The following is an 18,846-nucleotide window of genomic DNA, read 5'->3' on the forward strand; positions in this document are numbered from 1 at the left end:
GTTACTTATCAAGCCTGAGTTGTCTGATTTCATCCATAGAGCCTTAACATACAACACACTGAGTACAGGGTTTTTCCTGGCTCATAATGAGGTGGAGGGTGCCATCCTTATCTCGTACACTCACCCACGTGTAGGCTTACCCGCTTAACCAAACCTTTACATATTAAAATATAAAAATTAGATGAAAATGACAATTATTAAGTTATATAGTTCATTTCTTTATTCAACCCAACAGAAATGTTTTAAAATATAAGTTTTTTATCCTTTTTAACAAACCTTTAGCCCACAATAGCTAATTAAATTAACCAGTCTTCCTGAACAAAGCTCATTCACATCCTGTGTTCTCTTGTGGTTTACAGAGCTTCGAATGATTCACTGCTAGTGACTGAAATGTTTCAACAGTTTAAATAAATCGGTTCAAAGGAGTCATTTGTTTGCAAGTCGTTCTGATTGCAATGTGTGGGGCAAACATGGGCTAGCTACCCATGTCGGCAGGATCCGTTACTATAAAACGTAATGGGTCCACCCATCTGTGGCTACGAAAAACACAAGAGGAAGAATACCCCTGGAGTCTGCGGGAGTGGGGGCGCCAGAAGTCTCATGGACGGATCACATAGCAACAGACCATGGAAATGACAAAGAACCAGGAGATCAGCACAGCAAAAGTTGGAACACGAACTGGACAGAAACTCCAGAGATGCATGTGGCTGGGCAAAGGTAACATCAGAGAAAGGTCCAACTATTAGATGGCCAAAAACGAGACCTTGAAAGAAAACTGAAGATGAGGGAGATCATCTACACCTATGGGTAGGAGAGATTTGCAGCGAAAAGCAAGAACCCAAGGTCACAACGGGCCGGCCTAACTCTAGGAGACAAAAAGAGAGTGACCGACTTGTGAGAGAAAGGAGGAGCCTGAGAAAACAGTGGAAGAAGGCCACAGAAGAGGATAGGAACGGCCTAAATGCAGAGCAAGGAGATATTAAACGTCGGCTGGCCTCTCTGCGAAGAGCACGGATCTTGAGAAAGCAAAATAAGAAAAAGGACCGAACCAGGAACACTTTCTACAAAGATCCTTACAAGTTTGTCAGTAGCATTTTTAGTAAAACAGGCAAGATCAGCTTCAGCTCCTGGAACCAACGGTATACCATACAGTCTCTAAAAGAGAGCCCCTGGAGAGTTGAGGTACTCTTGGAGATTAATAACTTTGGCCAGGAAAAAGCAGGTGATACCGAAGGTCGGGAGAAAGGCAGGGGGCATACTGATCCCCAAGGAGAAAAATTCCTCAACTATTGACCAGTTTCGCTGAATTTCCTTATGAATGTGGAAGGGAAGATTTTCTTCAGTGTTGTGGCCGATAGACTCTCAGTCTTTCTGAAGAGTAACAAATTCATTGACTTTTCATTGCAGAAAGCAGGCATAGGGGGTTTCTCCAGATTTTTGGAACATGCTCACATTATCTGGCACCAGTTGCAAATGGCTAAAAAGGACAAGAAAGACCTGCATTGTATTTTTTATAGATCTCGCCAATGCCTTTGTATCAGTGCCAGATAAGCTGCTGTGGACCGTCTTTGACTTCTTCCACATTAGAGAGCAGGTAACAAAGTTGATTAAAAGAGAAGTTCACTTAAGCATAAACATTTTATGATTATTAACTCACCCTTATGTTATATAAGACGTCTTACGATGTCTTTATGTCTTCTGTAGGAACTAATACAGGGTTTTTGCGGAAAACATTTCTGGATCTTTCCCCGTTTAATGGATTTAATGGGAGGCAAATTATTTAAGATCCAAATTTCAGTGTTTTTACACCTTGTATGTGCGTAAACTTTTTGTTGGACAGCAAAATAGGACCTTAAAAAAATAATCAAGGAATATTTTGTCTTTAAATGGCTAAATGTGACATCAGCCAATGAACTAGGGTTGAACTTCTGGCTAAACGATTAGTTATTTTCAAAGAAATGTTTACTTTTGTACTTTTTAACCACAAATACATGGCTGGCACTCAACCATGTTTTGCGTTCACGACTTCCTGTAATACGTAATCACGTTGGAAAGTTCACGCAACAAGAATGTGGTAATGTTTCCCTACAAAATGTACCATAGTTTAAATAAATAAAAAACATTGGTAAAACATGGTTACCACAAAATTATCACGTGGGATGGGTTGTGGGATGTGTCAATATGGATATTTCCTTTAAACAAACGCATCAGAAGATCTTTTTTAAGACCACAGAGCCATGTCGAGCCGTTCTTTGATCGATGGATGTACTTTTTAGACCTTCAAAAAGGAAACTACAATCCACTACTCTTCTACTGCTTGGAAGTAAAATGATACTTGGGATTATAACAACGACTGCATTGGTCTTCCAGACGAAAATCATAATCTTTTAGGATGCCTTAACTTTTCCTTTACCATCTGTCGTCACTTAAATCAAAGTTACTTAACCCAATGTGATGCTGTCTACAGACTCGCTCTCACAAGTTATTTCAAGTGCGCAGTCCTCAAAGTCAGTTCATACATAAAAACCAAGATCCTTTTTATTCCTGTTTCGATAAAAGTAAGAAGATGTATCGTACAAGTCCGGGTATCCACATACAGCGACAATGATTTTGTCCTCCATTGTTATTTCTGATTTTTGCCTCCACTCACTGTGTCATAATCCCGTCACTACTGGAGCAAGCTCCTGATTGGGTAACATTCGCCAAAGTTCACATTTTTCAATTCGCACGAATCCCGTCATTTGCACCACAGGATGTCTATCACGTCTTTGCATTTACTTAACATGAAAATCACTCGCGCTTAACGCTTCATTCGCATCTGGTGGAAACACATCATAAAACTCTCACCTGAGTTGTGAGATGTACGGCAGACACTGGAGGAATCCTCTCACTTCACTCTCTTCATGTGTCCAGTCTATCAGCTCTACTGGTTTCTTCTCTGTTTGGAGTTTCAGCACTTCTAGGAGGATGGAGCTCTTTCTCTCTGAGAGGTTTATGATCCAGACTTCAGGAGATGACTGATGATATATTGACTGTAATGCTGGTAGGACACTTCTGCCTGTTTCACTCTCATAGTTCTTTACACATGAGTGCAGATATAGCAGAAAACTCCAGCGTTCAATCTGATCCTCAAAATCATTTTCATCATAATAATGTTCATCAAAGGGGAAAGTTGTGTAGCTGCACACAGATGTTAATAGTTCAGTGTATTTTTCTTCTGTATTTGTGTCAAACTCTGATGCTGCAGTGAACAGATTCGCCAGAAACTGAACAGCAGATTCTCTCTTCTCATAGAAAACATTCTCAAATCTGTGGAAAAACCCATATTAAAAATGTAATTCCCATTTAAGACACTGCTGGTGACTCATCATTGAAATAAAGTAATTCTAAATGAAAAGGACAAAGAAGACAATTGGAGTGACTTTAAAACTAAAAATCCCCTTTAAATGCCCACTGCAATGCATTGGAATGCACAGTATTATTTGATGTGTTGATGTAATTTCAACTGAAACATGAACAGAGCGTAAAACAAATTAAGTGGCCCCTCCCCCTTTTGAAATAACCAATAGTTTTGTTTGTCAGCCTCAGCAAGGCAAAGCTGCATTTAACAGCGTAATAGCTCAGTGACAGTAGTGTAAGTCTATTGTAAAGAATATGAAGAACAGTGATACCTGTGATGTATCATTTAAAGCATATTATTTACGTTGCTGAGTGACACTGGCGTTTATCTTCTCCTTTACTCCCCAATGCTGTGATGTATTATCTCTTCCATAGAGCCTTAACATTCAATGTTGGATTCAGACTTGAAATGGGTCAGAAAAGTTGTCTTTTCAGCATATTTGCGCATGTGATCAGATCTGTACTATCGTATCTCTTAACCGTAACGCACTTACGTACAACCACTCCCGTGCCACTAACTCAAAATTAAGACTTTAATGTAAATGCTTAAACTGTCTGGATAATCGCTCATCCAGTGCATTAAGCATTATTCTTTTTGCTTAATGCACTAGATGTTTTACTGTTCGTTTCCACACATATAATGTACAGGTTCCACTCAAAATAATATTGGAACGAACTCATCCTCCAAACAGCCGGAATCAATTTCTTCTCAGTATCAGCCACATTGGCTTAATAACACCTACAATTATATTGTATTCATTTCAGTAAGGACGTTTTATTAAAGCTTCAGGAATAAACTTGGATCAAAGGATACGTGACTAACATTTAGAAAGCACATCTGCCTAAACATCATGTAAACCCCATTGGTTTATGTAAACCCCTTAAACAGCCATTTGGCCTAATATATCTTTACACATGTGTTACACATTCATTAGATACAGAACAGGATACAAGTCAATGAATTTGTTAGATACAGAATCGGTCTTCAGACTCTCACCTGAGTTGTGAGATGTACGGCAGACACTGGAGGAATCCTCTCACTTCACTCTCTTCATGTGTCCAGTCTATCAGCTCTACTGGTTTCTTCTCTGTTTGGAGTTTCAGCACTTCTAGGAGGATGGAGCTCTTTCTCTTTGAGAGGTTTATGATCCAGACTTCAGGAGATGACTGATGATAAATTGACTGTAATGATGGTAGGACACTTCTGCCTGTTTCACTCTCATAGTTCTTCACATGTGAACACAGATCCAGCAGAAAATCACATTTCCCATTATCAACAGATGACAGCAGCATCTTCACAGTTGTTTCTATGGTCTCTTTCTGACAGAGAGCTGCTTGCAGACACAAATTCTTAATAAATAATCTCTTGCTTTTTTTCCACAGTTCAGATGATTCATTTGATGGTTCAATAAATCTAAATGGAGCAAACAGGATTTTGTTAATGATGAGAAAAGACAAAAGAAGTGTAAAGTGTTGTAGCTGCACAGCACATTTTTTTAGATTGAAATTTAACTGTACACAGAACAGACCAGGGGCGTTTCCTCCGAGGAGGCAAAAGGGAGGCAGTGTCTCCCCTCCCCCTCGAAAATAATCGAATGAGAATATTATTAACAGTTCAGAAATAGAATAGGACAGCGGATATAAGGTATTGAGCTAAATATGAGATAAATCAGCATGTACAACAGTGTGAAACAGCGACCCCGCTCGAAATAATTCCAAAGGGAGGCAGCGTTTCTCTTGCCTCCTCTAAGACTTTATCATATTTTTTTTACATATACCCGCTAAAGCGTGCCGTGAGTTTTAGTGGGGGTAATTGAAAAGAATGGAGAAAAGTCACGTGAGAGGAGGCAATGCCTCCAACGGGCTATGATTGGATTAACTCATCAGCGAGATCCTGCCTTCCTGCTCGTCTTCGTCATACATTTTAAACTGCGGGCGCTAAATTAGATTGAACGTTAATTAAATTGTTTTATTAGTTGTATTAATCAGAGTTTAGGATTCGTGTCGGAGATGGCGGAGGCAGAGGAGATTGTTGACAGAATATTATGTGTGTTGAGGGTAGATGTGACGGAGTCGTCGTGAGTAGATGTAAGCACTCAGGAGAAGTTGAATTTGAACAGATGGGATCTTTTTATTTACCCCAATTAAGGCCAAAGAAAGGCAATATAAATTAACAAGAAAAAAACAAAAAAATAAAATAAAACATTCTATTTGGAAAAATAAAATAAATTGACATGAGAGTCCAAAAACAATCAAAAATTTGCAGCTGCTTCGAAATTGACCTTCACACAAGTCACTATAAATAGCGAATGGACAGACTTATGTCTTATCACCACCCACCTTCCTCAGAGACTGGAGCTACTAATCTTTATAGGCCAGAAGGCACCCCTGTAATTGGCAGATACCAACACAATACAACAATGCAGGGGTGGCTCAGGTAAATAGGCCATAAATGCTTAAAAACAGCTGAAATGTTACCTCTATCAAACTAGAAAATTACAGAATATTATTTCAATGTTCCAGCTAACTTTAGCAAATTATATATTAGTCATTAATAGCTGAAAAATAATAACTCAAACTCTAAGTCACTTCCTATTGACCCGGAAGTCATAGCGTCATTTAAACCCCACCATTGCGGCAAAATTCCCTTACCCAAACAAACAGGAGATGCCGGCAAGACACAAAGATGGTATGAAAAAACTATGTTCCTTTTAAACTAAAATAAAAAGATACATCATTAATGAAGACATGCGTTGCGTGGTTATTGTAACTGGCTATGATTGTGAAGTAAATGACATTGTTTTAAACAGTAAAATATGTATTGATATTAGTAGCTATAGCATATAAATCACCGTAGTATTAGATGTGTGCGCACGAAAGCTACGGGATTACTGTGGGGTTTTGATAAAAGACCAAGTTAACCGCGGATTTGAAACAGTATGAGAAATAACAGAACATATTAACACGCTAGATCAATGATTATAGGCAACATTTGCACTCAGTCTTTGTGGACTTGAATAGGTAGCGTATCGCTGCCGTGACGGTAGCTATGCGCTCCGTCACAATGTGGTTCAGATTTGTTCAAAAACTTTTGCTTGTGATCAGGCTTGCTCAGGATAGCAGCAAGGCTAAAGTAAGTCACATCTATTTGATTTAATCTCCTAAATGCTTTGAGTTTTTCTGGGACTGCTAATAATTAAATTGATGGTATTGGTAATGATGTTATTCTTATATAGGAAATCCCAAATGTTCCAGAAGAAGATGTGTCACGGTGTGTGGACAGAACCCAAACGCAGGCAGCAGAGTTAAATAACTAAAACTTTATTTAAACAAAAGACCCTCGATGGGGAGAACATGATCTAAAACAAGACAAGTGTAAACTAAAACTTCCCACATGGGGAACAAAACAAACAAAGTCCTTTGAATAATAAATCAACAAAATCCACAAACTTAGAACAGGAACAAACACGATAATCCATAGACAGGAATAATCCAACAAGGTGACGTGAGGAGGTACGATAATGACAAAATGACAATGAACCGACAAGGGACAGAGGGAAAACTGGGGCTTGATAAAGGGAAAACACTAACAAGGACTGATGACACAGGGAGAGTGGCCACAGGTGACAAGGATGAAACACTAAGGGAAAGCTAACAGGAGGATTGCACGAGGCAGGTGAGGGGACTGAAACACTAAGGGAAAGATGGATCAGGGCTGGAGACAAGACTAACACTAATGGACTGCTAACAGGGAAACAAGGGGGCGGGGCTAAAGGACGTGACACCGGAGAGAGAGCATGGCTTCTCAAACCAAAACAATGCTCTTTCTCCACACAAAACACATGGGACTGACATGATCCTGCCACAAGACTCGAAAACCAAGACAAGGAGAGGCAGGATCATGACAGAGCGCCCGCCTTAAAGAACTCCTCCAGGAGTTCTTCAAGATCACACTAAACATGACAAGACTGACAGACAGGAGGACAGACACCATAAACACAGAACAGAACACACTAGGGGCAGGGCTGACATGACTAGAAAGGGATTGGGGTTGGACAATAAAATAAACATCAATGGGAAGGGGGGAGGCGGAATTGGTGGGAAAAACTTGGGAACATTACTGGGTGGAGACTTAGGAGGGACAGGACCCTGCTTCCTAGAGCTGGGCGGAGGGGTGGGGTAGGAAGGTCTGGGCATGGAAGGGATACCTCTCTTGGAGTGGGAGGAACTAGAAGGGGTAGGGCATGACAGGACGGCCGTAGTAGGGAACGGCTGGGGCAAGGCTGACTGGTTTGTAGGTTGGAGGGCCGGCTGGGCAGGACTTGACGCCGGCTGGAAGGCCGGCAGGGCAGGACTTGACACTGGACTGGGTGCAGGTGGGACCGCCGGGACCACCGGACTTGACGGGACCACCGGACTTGACGGGACCACCGGACTTGACGGGACCACCGGACTTGACACCTGGGCAGGGCTGGATACCGGCTGCTGGGCAGGACAGGATGGTGCCACTCTCCTCTGCTTCTTCCTCTTTGACCGGCTCACAGGACGTGTGGCCGGCTGCAGAGTAGCGGTGGGGGACCCCACTATCTCCGTGCTGGAAGAGTCGGACGGGGAGTCCCACGACTCCCTCCGTCCACGCCTACCACGGAGGCTAGCTGGTGGTGGAGCAGAGGGTGAGGAGAGGCCCACGGCCCCGATTTGCAGGGTATGGCCCTCGGGGATGGCGGCCAGCGGGGTGGAAAAACTGGGCTGGACTGAGACACTGGGCTCCGGCCGATTCATGGCATACCTGATCAGGTCTGTGAAGCCCAGCGGTCTCAGCATCTGCATCTCCCACCCCGCTAGTGGTTGGTTGAGGCCACCATTGAACAGGACCATCTGTTCCTGCTCACTGTGGACCATCTCCCCTGCCACCTCAAAGAAGCGGTCCGCGAACTCCAATACATCACAGTGCCCCTGGCGTAAACGGAGGAGGCGATGAGCCTGGGTCGCTCGTCTTGCCTCCATCTTGCCTGCTGGGTTCGAAGTTGGTCGGTTCATTCTGTCACGGTGTGTGGACAGAACCCAAACGCAGGCAGCAGAGTTAAATAACTAAAACTTTATTTAAACAAAAGACCCTCGATGGGGAGAACATGATCTAAAACAAGACAAGTGTAAACTAAAACTTCCCACATGGGGAACAAAACAAACAAAGTCCTTTGAATAATAAATCAACAAAATCCACAAACTTAGAACAGGAACAAACACGATAATCCATAGACAGGAATAATCCAACAAGGTGACGTGAGGAGGTACGATAATGACAAAATGACAATGAACCGACAAGGGACAGAGGGAAAACTGGGGCTTGATAAAGGGAAAACACTAACAAGGACTGATGACACAGGGAGAGTGGCCACAGGTGACAAGGATGAAACACTAAGGGAAAGCTAACAGGAGGATTGCACGAGGCAGGTGAGGGGACTGAAACACTAAGGGAAAGATGGATCAGGGCTGGAGACAAGACTAACACTAATGGACTGCTAACAGGGAAACAAGGGGGCGGGGCTAAAGGACGTGACACCGGAGAGAGAGCATGGCTTCTCAAACCAAAACAATGCTCTTTCTCCACACAAAACACATGGGACTGACATGATCCTGCCACAAGACTCGAAAACCAAGACAAGGAGAGGCAGGATCATGACAAGATGAAGGTGGTGTTGATGTACCTTTTCCCAAAGCAGGGAAAATAAAAAACTACAAAAATCTGAAGTACATACTGTAATGAACTTTTAGTAATTAAAAAGAATTTTTCACACATAAACACTGAAATGACACTGGTTTTCTGACAAACGCACTTGTTAATAGTGCAGAGATGAACAAAAATTACAGGGGTAGAAATCTGCCTCCTCATTTTTTAAGTCCACCGCACACCACTGCAACAGACATAACTGTTTTACATTTTTTAAACAAATTAACAATAACCACTGAGGATAAAGGGATGTCTGACCACCAGAAAAAAGATCTAATTTATTTAAAAGTATAAAAGCAACAATTAAGCTACTGTAACTCAACTCCAAGATGGCAATGATGCAGTTATGTATGAGCAGTGATGGGAATACAGTGTTTCCATAGGATTACAACAGACTGAGGAGTGGATTTTACTCCTTTTTTGTATACTTGTGCAAACTAATGTAAGAATTTACTGTTCCTTTTTGACATTACACATTAATTAGCACATTTGATATGTTATCACCTGTTTGTGTTTGATCTAATGTTGGCATTTGTAATCGGTTTCATTTCGACTCTCTGTACATTATATTGTAATTCTTTAATGCAATTCTTACATATTATATGTTCTGTTTTAAGACATAAAATGAATTTAGTTACCCAATAGTGCCTCATGTTCAATACAACCAGCTGTTACTTTAATTGCTGCTAAAATCTTGATATATAAACTCTACATTGTCTGACAAATTCACCATACATATACATTTTGGCTACATTAGGCTACTGTATTTCATCAAGTCTCATGCAATGCACAGGCTTTACTGCCGTTGCTCCTCTCCTCTGTGTGTTGTTGTGTTCTCAGATTTTTTACCCGAGTGATAGATTTATTGTAGATCGCATAAAGTTATAGAGCAGGCTGCAAGTTCAGAAATTTTGAAGAAAGAAAGAAGTGATCCTAATGTTTTGACTGTTTTCCAGTATGATAGCGGAATGTTAGTTTGTGCATACTTATGGGTTTGGGTAGTCGTGGCCTAATGGTTAGAGAGTTGGACTCAAGAATTAACTACTGACTGGACGGAATAAGGTCACCATAGCTGACAAATAGGTCACTTTCAGAGTCAGGTCCAGTGGAGGATAACCAAGAACTGGCCAGTGGTGCAGAAAGAAGAAGCCAATGACTTTGCTTTATGAAAGGGACACAGCATGGGATAACCTTATAACTTGCGACACACACTTAGTTCTGATCAACCTGCGGTGGGCCTCCCTTGGCTGAGGGTGTCTTGTGATAAAGGGCCGAAACACCAAATTAGGCTAAGGTGAAAAACTGACGATGTGTCGCATTGATGGGAACCATACAAAGGGCATTATCAGAAAGGTATCTTTCACTCAGGATAATGTGATGAAATTGGGACACACAACTCATGAGATGCCTCTCTGATAATGGCAAGGAAATAGGATGTCTACCCGACGAACCAGTGAAACCTCAGACCTCCTTTCCTCTGTTCATATTCTTGACTGCTTCCCTCTGCATAAGGCGTGGGAAATGTCCTTTTGGGAAATTCATCTGTGCTGAAATAGTGGGATTAATACACCTAGTCCTATTAAGCGAATCCAGATTGTATTTTAGGAGACGGAATATTTAATTATTTGCAGTTATTGTTTGACAGCTGAGGGCAAGGATAATTTCACATTCACTTTGAAAATGTTATAGTTTTGTGTTACATGCAGCAGCATCCCTGCCTCATTCCATCAATTTAAAAAGTCTCTGTACTCTGTGCTTTACTTCACATTGACGTAACAAACGCAGAAAGTACACAAAAGCCCACACATATGCTATCCCACACATAAGCGTCATATGGTTTACTGCGCAGCATGGCTGTATATGTTTTCAGCACGTTTCAGTGTGGATAGGCAGCATTTTAAAAACATTTGAAAATGCTAGTCGGGTAGAAGACCGTTTTAAAACTCAGTTTTCAAAGGTTAATGTATGGACAACGTCTCAGCTTCAAAATTTTGTGGCAGCATGTGACAATGTAAGGTGCTTCACTAGAAATACTTGCCACTGACGTGGAGCCTCTTTCATCCTGGGAGTAAGCTCCACATTACATAAACATTCTTTATGTTTCACCATAACGAGTGAAAAGTTCTTATATATCCAGTTTGCGAAAGTTTCATTTTTAACTTGTTGCTCTTGCCATTGCTCTTTGACTTCTAGGCACTGTGTTTGAAAACCCGACCTACTCTGCCTCTGGTTGGCAAAAGATGAAAATATACCTTACCTATGCCAATCATCATCATTTATTCGGTTATCTCCCACCTCATACAAAAATCAGTTATGTGTCCCACCCCTCAACACACACAGCAGAGAAAGAAAACTTTGCAGGTCCTTTGGATGAGAGCGAGCCTACTCGGACGGCTTCAGTAATTAAATTATAGTATTATAGTAACGCTGTATTTTAATGGCAGTAACTGTAACGCTGTTGAAACAGGGGAAACTGAAATTTGTTTGATTAGTTGTTACTGAAAAAATTAATCACAGTTTATTTATAACGCTGTTCTTCCCATCACTGCTGCTAACATTAAGTCATAATAAACTCAATCTGCCGTCTTCTCTGTCAGTAACATATTTGACAGTTGACATTTAAGTGCAAAGGCAAGTACACAGAGGAACGCACATTAAAAACACCACCACATTTGAATTATTGTAAGTTACTGTCATGTGAGAGAGAGGCGCTACAAGCAACATGAGAGCGAGTCGCTGAGTTTGCAACTCTACAATGAATGAAGTCGTTTTAAATAGTAAAATAAAAATGGAAAATGGAATCATGAACAATCTATTTGTGGCGGCCAGTGTTGATAGTGTGTTAAGCCTCGAGAAATAAATCTATACATAGGAAACACGAAACAGATAACACAATGATATTGTCACGGTGTCGTGCCGGACGAGACAGACGAGAATGCAGGTTTTACAAAAAGACAGGTAACTTTAATGAACAGACTGGTACACGAAACGCAAGACTTTACACGACAATCATACAATCAATAACCGACCGGGAACAAAGGAAACACAGGGTATAAATAGTCTTAGATGATGACAATGATCGCTGGCAGGTGCGGGAAACGGCGTGATACAAATGACTGACAGGTGCGGGATAGCAAATTGAGTCCATGGGGAAAAACAGGCAGGGAAACGGACGGGAGTGTTACAGTACACCCCCCTCCCCAAAGGCGCGTCCTCGCGCCAACAAAACACCAGGGAGGGGGGGTGGGCAGCTGAGAGACTCGTGCGGGACATACAGATTAGGACGGGACAGGGAGTCTCTCAGCTGGCTTCCCCCTTGCTTGGGGTCCGGAGGCTTGGGCTCGGGCTGTGGGTCCGGAGGCTTGGGCTCGGGCTGTGGGTCCGGAGGCTTGGGCTCGGGCTGTGGGTCCGGCGGCTTGGGCTCGGGCTGTGGGTCCGGCGGCTTGGGCTCGGGTTGTGGGTCCGGCGGCTTGGGCTCGGGCTGTGGGTCCGGCGGCTTGGACTCGGGCTGAGGGTCCGGCGGCTTGGACTCGGGCTGAGGGTCCGGCGGCTTGGACTCGGGCTGAGGGTCCGGCGGCTTGGACTCGGGCTGAGGGTCCGGCGGCTTGGACTCGGGCTGAGGGTCCGGCGGCTTGGACTCGGGCTGAGGGTCCGGCGGCTTGGACTCGGGCTGAGGGTCCGGCGGCTTGGACTCGGGCTGAGGGTCCGGCGGCTTGGACTCGGGCTGAGGGTCCGGCGGCTTGGACTCGGGCTGAGGGTCCGGCGGCTTGGACTCGGGGCTATCCGGGGCCATGGAACGACTGGTGGGTGCCGGGCTCCCCGGATAGGCAATGTGCACCCCCCCAAAAAACATTTGGGTTGGCCCCTGGGGTTCCTTGGGCTCTGGAGAGGGCTCGGGCACGGGTTCGGAGGCCTGGTGAGGCTCGGGCACGGGTACGGAGGCCTGGTGAGGCTCGGGCACGGGTTCGGAGGCCTGGTGAGGCTCGGGCACGGGTTCGGAGGCCTGTTGAGGCTCGGGCACGGGTTCGGAGGCCTGTTGAGGCTCGGGCACGGGTACGGAGGCCTGGTGAGGCTCGGGCACGGGTACGGAGGCCTGGTGAGGCTCGGGCACGGGTACGGAGGCCTGGTGAGGCTCGGGCACGGGTACGGAGGCTGGTGAGGCTCGGGCACGGGTACGGGTGTGCATCGGGGCGCTGGCACGGGTGTGCATCGGGGCGCTGGCACGGGTGTGCATCGGGGCGCTGGCACGGGTGTGCATCGGGGCGCTGGCACAGGAGTGCATCGGGGCGCTGGCACTGGAGTGCATCGGGGCGCAGGCACGGGAGTGCATCGGGGCGCAGGCACGGGAGTGCATCGGGGAGGCCGGAGATTTTGACCCTCATGGCCTTCCATATTCCGCTGCTGCGGAATCTCGGGAGCGCACTCGCGCTGCTTGCGCTGTTGTGCCCGCCGACGTGGATGGCGCCGACGGGACTTCGTGGAGGAGTGAGGCGCGGTCCCGGAGTGAGTCAGAACGACCCCCATGCGGATGACCGGTACCGGACGCGAACCGCTCAAGCCACCGTCCAGCTCCCCAACGCGGTTCACGGATTCCTCCCCCGGGAGAACCTGACTGATCATCTCCTCCAGGGGAAGGTCGTCCGCGTACGAGAGCAGAACGGCGGCGAGCATGTCGTCGTCCAGACCGGTCAAAAACACACGGTTAAGTGTGGGATCGTCCCAACCCACCCGGTAACACGCCTCAAAAAAACTCCTCCACGTACCTCTCCAGTGGCCGTCCTTCTTGCCGAAGACCCACCAGCTCTTCCACTGGAGAGATGTAGGTGTAATCCATTGGTGGGTCGGTTATTCTGTCACGGTGTCGTGCCGGACGAGACAGACGAGAATGCAGGTTTTACAAAAAGACAGGTAACTTTAATGAACAGACTGGTACACGAAACGCAAGACTTTACACGACAATCATACAATCAATAACCGACCGGGAACAAAGGAAACACAGGGTATAAATAGTCTTAGATGATGACAATGATCGCTGGCAGGTGCGGGAAACGGCGTGATACAAATGACTGACAGGTGCGGGATAGCAAATTGAGTCCATGGGGAAAAACAGGCAGGGAAACGGACGGGAGTGTTACAGATATGTTGTTATGAGAAGTATAAATTTTTTTGGTTCGTTTTGAAACTATGGCGGAACAAATTAGACTATGGCAGACCATAACAATCTGCAAAAATGTCGAATTAACTTAAATGATTTAAGCAAATGGCTGCAATATAACAAAGAGTGAAAAATTTAAGGGGGTCTGAATACTTTCCGTACTGTATGTCATTAGTATTCTGCTTTAAAACATCACTTTCACTTCACTTAATTTGTACATTAATGACTTAAACAATATTGTGTCTCATATCTGTATTGGTATAGTTGTGATGTGAACTCAATCAATCTTCTTCATTAAGATTGTGTAACACTATTCAATAAGAGGAAGGAAGGAGGAGGGAACCGGCGAACGTACAACAAGCTTTTAATTAAATAAGAAATAATAAAACAAACTTAAATTGCCATTCAAACATAACAAAATAATGTTATGTTTAATATCCAGGCCTGGTCCTCTCTCGTCATACTTTCCTGTCGCTCATCCTTTACTGCTTCCGAAGCTCCTCCGTGAGAGATGCGAGACCGATGCTGACGCTGACACTGACACTCATCATCACTTGCGTCACCGGCCTCTGGCGTTCCCTCACGGCTCTCGCACCGCCTTGCTCGTTATAGATTGATTTTTAAAAGTTATAACTTAGTTATCGTTTATCGTTGTAATGTGAATGTCCATTAAGGCTGGGTATAAATCTCTCTGTCTACTAATACAATAATTTAAAAGCGTTTGTCGGACAAAATGGCTGTCAGTCACGAGTCACCAAATAACAGTATTATGATTGGTCAGATCGCTTGTCAATCAAACTGCTTGCGATGGATAAATTTGGCTCACTGAAACAGTTTTGATTCCAGTAGGCTCTCTCTCAGCCAAAAGTCCTGCAAAGTTTTTTCTCTGGTGTGTGTGTTAGGGTGGGAGACAACTGAATAACATGATGATTGGCTAAGGTGGAGTCAATTTCCATCGTTTTGCCACAAGCCACCACAAAATAAGTAGCTGAGACCGGTCCGTGAAACATTAAATTAAAAAAATATATATATTTAGTTTCCATTTTTATTCAATTAACATATTTATTATTGATGCTTCCAAGTTATCAGTCAAATTTGAACATTTAAAAAAGGTAAAACAATAGTTACATTCCCTGGAAATTAGTTACTTTTATATTGAAGAACTTGATAACTATTTGTGAGAAGTAACAAGTCATTTTAACTAATTAAGTTTTTTAAGTAACATGCCCAACACTGGTTATCAGACTCTCACCTGAGTTGTGAGATGTACGGCAGACACTGGAGGAATCCTCTCACTTCACTCTCTTCATGTGTCCAGTCTATCAGCTCTACTGGTTTCTTCTCTGTTTGGAGTTTCAGCACTTCTAGGAGGATGGAGCTCTTTCTCTTTGAGAGGTTTATTCTCCAGACTTCAGGAGATGACTGATGATATATTGACTGTAATGCTGGTAGGACACTTCTGCCTGTTTCACTCTCATAGTTCTTCACATGCGAGTACAGATCCAGCAGAAAATCACACTGTTCAATCTTATACCAAAAATAATCCTCTTCATCAAATGGGAAAGTTGTGTAGTTGAACACAGATGTTAATAATTCAGTGTAGTTCTTCTCTGTATTTGTGTCACATTCTGATGCTGCAACACTCAAATTCATCAGAAACTGGAAAGAAGACTTTTTCTTTTCTCTTCTTTTCAAAGTGTCTTTGCAAAATCTACAAAAACAGAGATGCGATGTGTTTATATATAATAAATAAAGTAATAAATCAAACTACTGGTTGAACGATATGGGTTTTTTAATGGCCAATGCTGATATTGAGAAAGCAATGTGGCCGATATGTCGATATAAGAAATGATAGAATAGTAAATGAGAAAAAACCAGTGAAACTAAATTAAAATGTATTTTTGCATAATATTTATGCAATATTCTCCTAATTGTACAACATTTAATGAGGTAACACTTTAACTTTGACAAATATATTAAATATAATTTATTTAAATAATTGAATTGTTTTACTGCTTCTCTAATCCAACAGAAGATTAAAGATAAAGTGTATAGTTAATGACAAAAACGGTGAAGTTATTTTACTCAGCGCAGAATGATCCGAACATGACATCAGTGTTCCTTGAGAGTGTTTTAAAAGCATATGTAGTGCTCTGTCCCGCAATGCTTTTATAATTTCCCATTTTACTCTGGTTTTGCAAGTCGTTTGCAACTGAATGTTGGAGCGGCTCCAACTAAAAAAGTTCCCGTTCTGGAGTCTGAATCACAGCTTGTGGGTAAAACTTTGTTAAAATATATGTGTTTTGTTTGCAATCTGTGCGTAAGTGCAGTCAATGTAAACAGCACGAACATTTGGGTTATCCCCAGTTTGCCATTTCAGTGTTTTAAAGTAGAAAATAAAAAGCGTTACTTTCTATTATATTTTAATTTATTTAATTTTATTTATTTATCTGGGGATATGACATCTAGCGCAGGGGTGGCCAACTAGTCAGAGACTAAGAGCCACTTTTTTTTCTGTGTTACTGCAAAGAGCCACATCATACACATGGGTACACATGAACATCATCTTTTAATCATGTATGCACGCATACACAGACCACTGCTCAGCCAGATCTAATGAAAATAACCACACCAACATGATAATATCAGTAATTTTCAACAGTTAACATTGTGTGCACTGTCTCACACACACAAACTCTCAGTTCCAAGCTAGCTGATATGATGCAAGCGTTACGGTCTCCGAGTGTTTTTGAAATTTTTGGAAAAACTGCACCTGCTTTTCTGCCTGGCTTTTCAAAGTGACCAACTTGTTCTTACGAAGTTCAGTCCATTTTGGGAACTCCTGTTCGATGTTAGGGTGGAGTGAGCTGAAGTGACGCTGAAGATTTGAAGCTTTGAAATACGCTAATGCTGCGTGACATATAAGGCAGATCGGCTTGCCATTACGCTTAACAAAAATATATAAACTCTCCCACTCTGGCAAAAACGTCCTGTGTTCTTTTTCATTTTTTCGTTTGGCTGTGCTTTTTTCCCCTGCCATTTCAAGAGGTAACTTGAAGGAAATTGTTTACAACACAAATGATGTCACACCAAAGATTCTCTCGTCGCTCGTTTGACGTCACTCAAACAGGCTTACATGGTCAGTGTGCCATCTATCTGTAGGGGGAGTGGATGACAGCGCCAGCCAAGCATTTCTGACGCATGTCATGTGACAGCTCCTGAAGAGCCGCATGAAACTAGTTAAAGAGCCGCATGAGGCTCGCGAGCCGCGGGTTGGCCACCCCTGATCTAGCGGAACTGTTTGAATAAGACTTTGCTGCCTGGTGGAGAGTTAACTGCTACACACAACACAACATCATGTTTAAAAAGGTAATGATGATTGTTAATATCACTGTCTGTCAGACACTGAAGTGTTTAATTTCAATCGACGCCGTAAAGGCAGGACGTTTTTAAAGCAGTCTGCTATCGGGTTGTTCTTGCAGTGAACATGCACAAACCTGTCTGTGAGGACCCGCGTGGGGTCAAGTGTAGCCATCTTTCTAAGTAACAAAATGCTAATGTACTAACGCCACTGAACTGGAGAGTCTATTGTCCAAACCGAAAGATTTATCAGCCGACGGTGATAATATATATTTTTTTAATATCGGCCATGGCAATATATCGAGCTGACCAATACATCTAACAAGGGGCAACCTTTGATGTTCTCAGTCAAAAATGACAGAAAAGCCATCACTAGTGCTGTCAGCGAAATTTCGGTTCCAGAAAATCTTCCAAAGTAATAAAAAAAAAATGAAATTAAAGCAGAAATATTCGGCCCCCGCGCCTCTCCCTTCAGTGCTCACACTTACTCTAGCGGTTTTCAATGGACTTAGAACAAAGGCTGGAACTTACAACTCAAAACCAGCAGACAAAAATCACACGCAAGCTCTGTGTGATGCGTGACTGCCTCTGACCGGCTTTATGTTTTTTAATTGTCAGAGATCACACGCATTGACGTGTTATAAAGCCAAACTCTTCATATGTGAATTATCAGCGGAAGAATCTCTCAGTAATTGATGATGTAGATCAGGTGAACCGTCATCCGGCAGGTGCTGATATCAAGGAAGCTCATTTTAAGCCTGCTGACATGAACAGGCTCACTGCCCCTCCGTGTTCTGCGTGTTGTTTTCATTTAAATGATTTTGCACCATATATAAACTTCTTGTATTAGCAAGAGCTGCTACTGTAATGCATATAATAATTCCAGAAGAATTCTACTACAATGTTTAGATGATTGGTAAAAAAGTTATATTTGATTGTGTTGCAATGACCATTTATTGTTTTAAGATGTTGTCCTTAGTTTTTGGGGTTTAAGTGTGTGTACATTAGTTTTTATTTAATTGTATCAATTAAAGTAATTTCAAGTTATTCTAAATTTTCGGTATCGGTTTCAGCCCACACATTTCATTTTAGTGCATCATTAGCTGTCACTGTTAGAAATGGTTTCATAAGAATTTTAATTTAACAATTCACATTTACAGTACAGTACAGTTCCCTTTTACAAAAAAACTTAAATAAAAAA

At 42.8% G+C, this 18,846-nt stretch overlaps 1 protein-coding gene across 1 annotated transcript in view; it reads right to left on the reverse strand.

The window, feature by feature from the left end:
• Window positions 1–18,846, reverse strand: part of LOC306908602 (uncharacterized protein) — a 55,471-nt gene that overhangs the window by 24,332 nt on the left and 12,293 nt on the right. Inside the window, exons 35-37 of the mRNA XM_079481632.1 lie at window positions 15,538–15,996; window positions 4,397–4,813; window positions 2,848–3,309 (exon numbers count right to left, since the gene is read on the reverse strand). Of these exons, the coding sequence (XP_079337758.1) occupies window positions 2,848–3,309; window positions 4,397–4,813; window positions 15,538–15,996 (1,338 nt within the window). The remainder of the gene's footprint in view (window positions 1–2,847; window positions 3,310–4,396; window positions 4,814–15,537; window positions 15,997–18,846) is intronic.

Source organism: Barbatula barbatula, assembly GCF_947034865.1.
Source record: "Barbatula barbatula genome assembly, chromosome: 19".
Taxonomy (NCBI): Eukaryota; Metazoa; Chordata; class Actinopteri; order Cypriniformes; family Nemacheilidae; genus Barbatula; species Barbatula barbatula.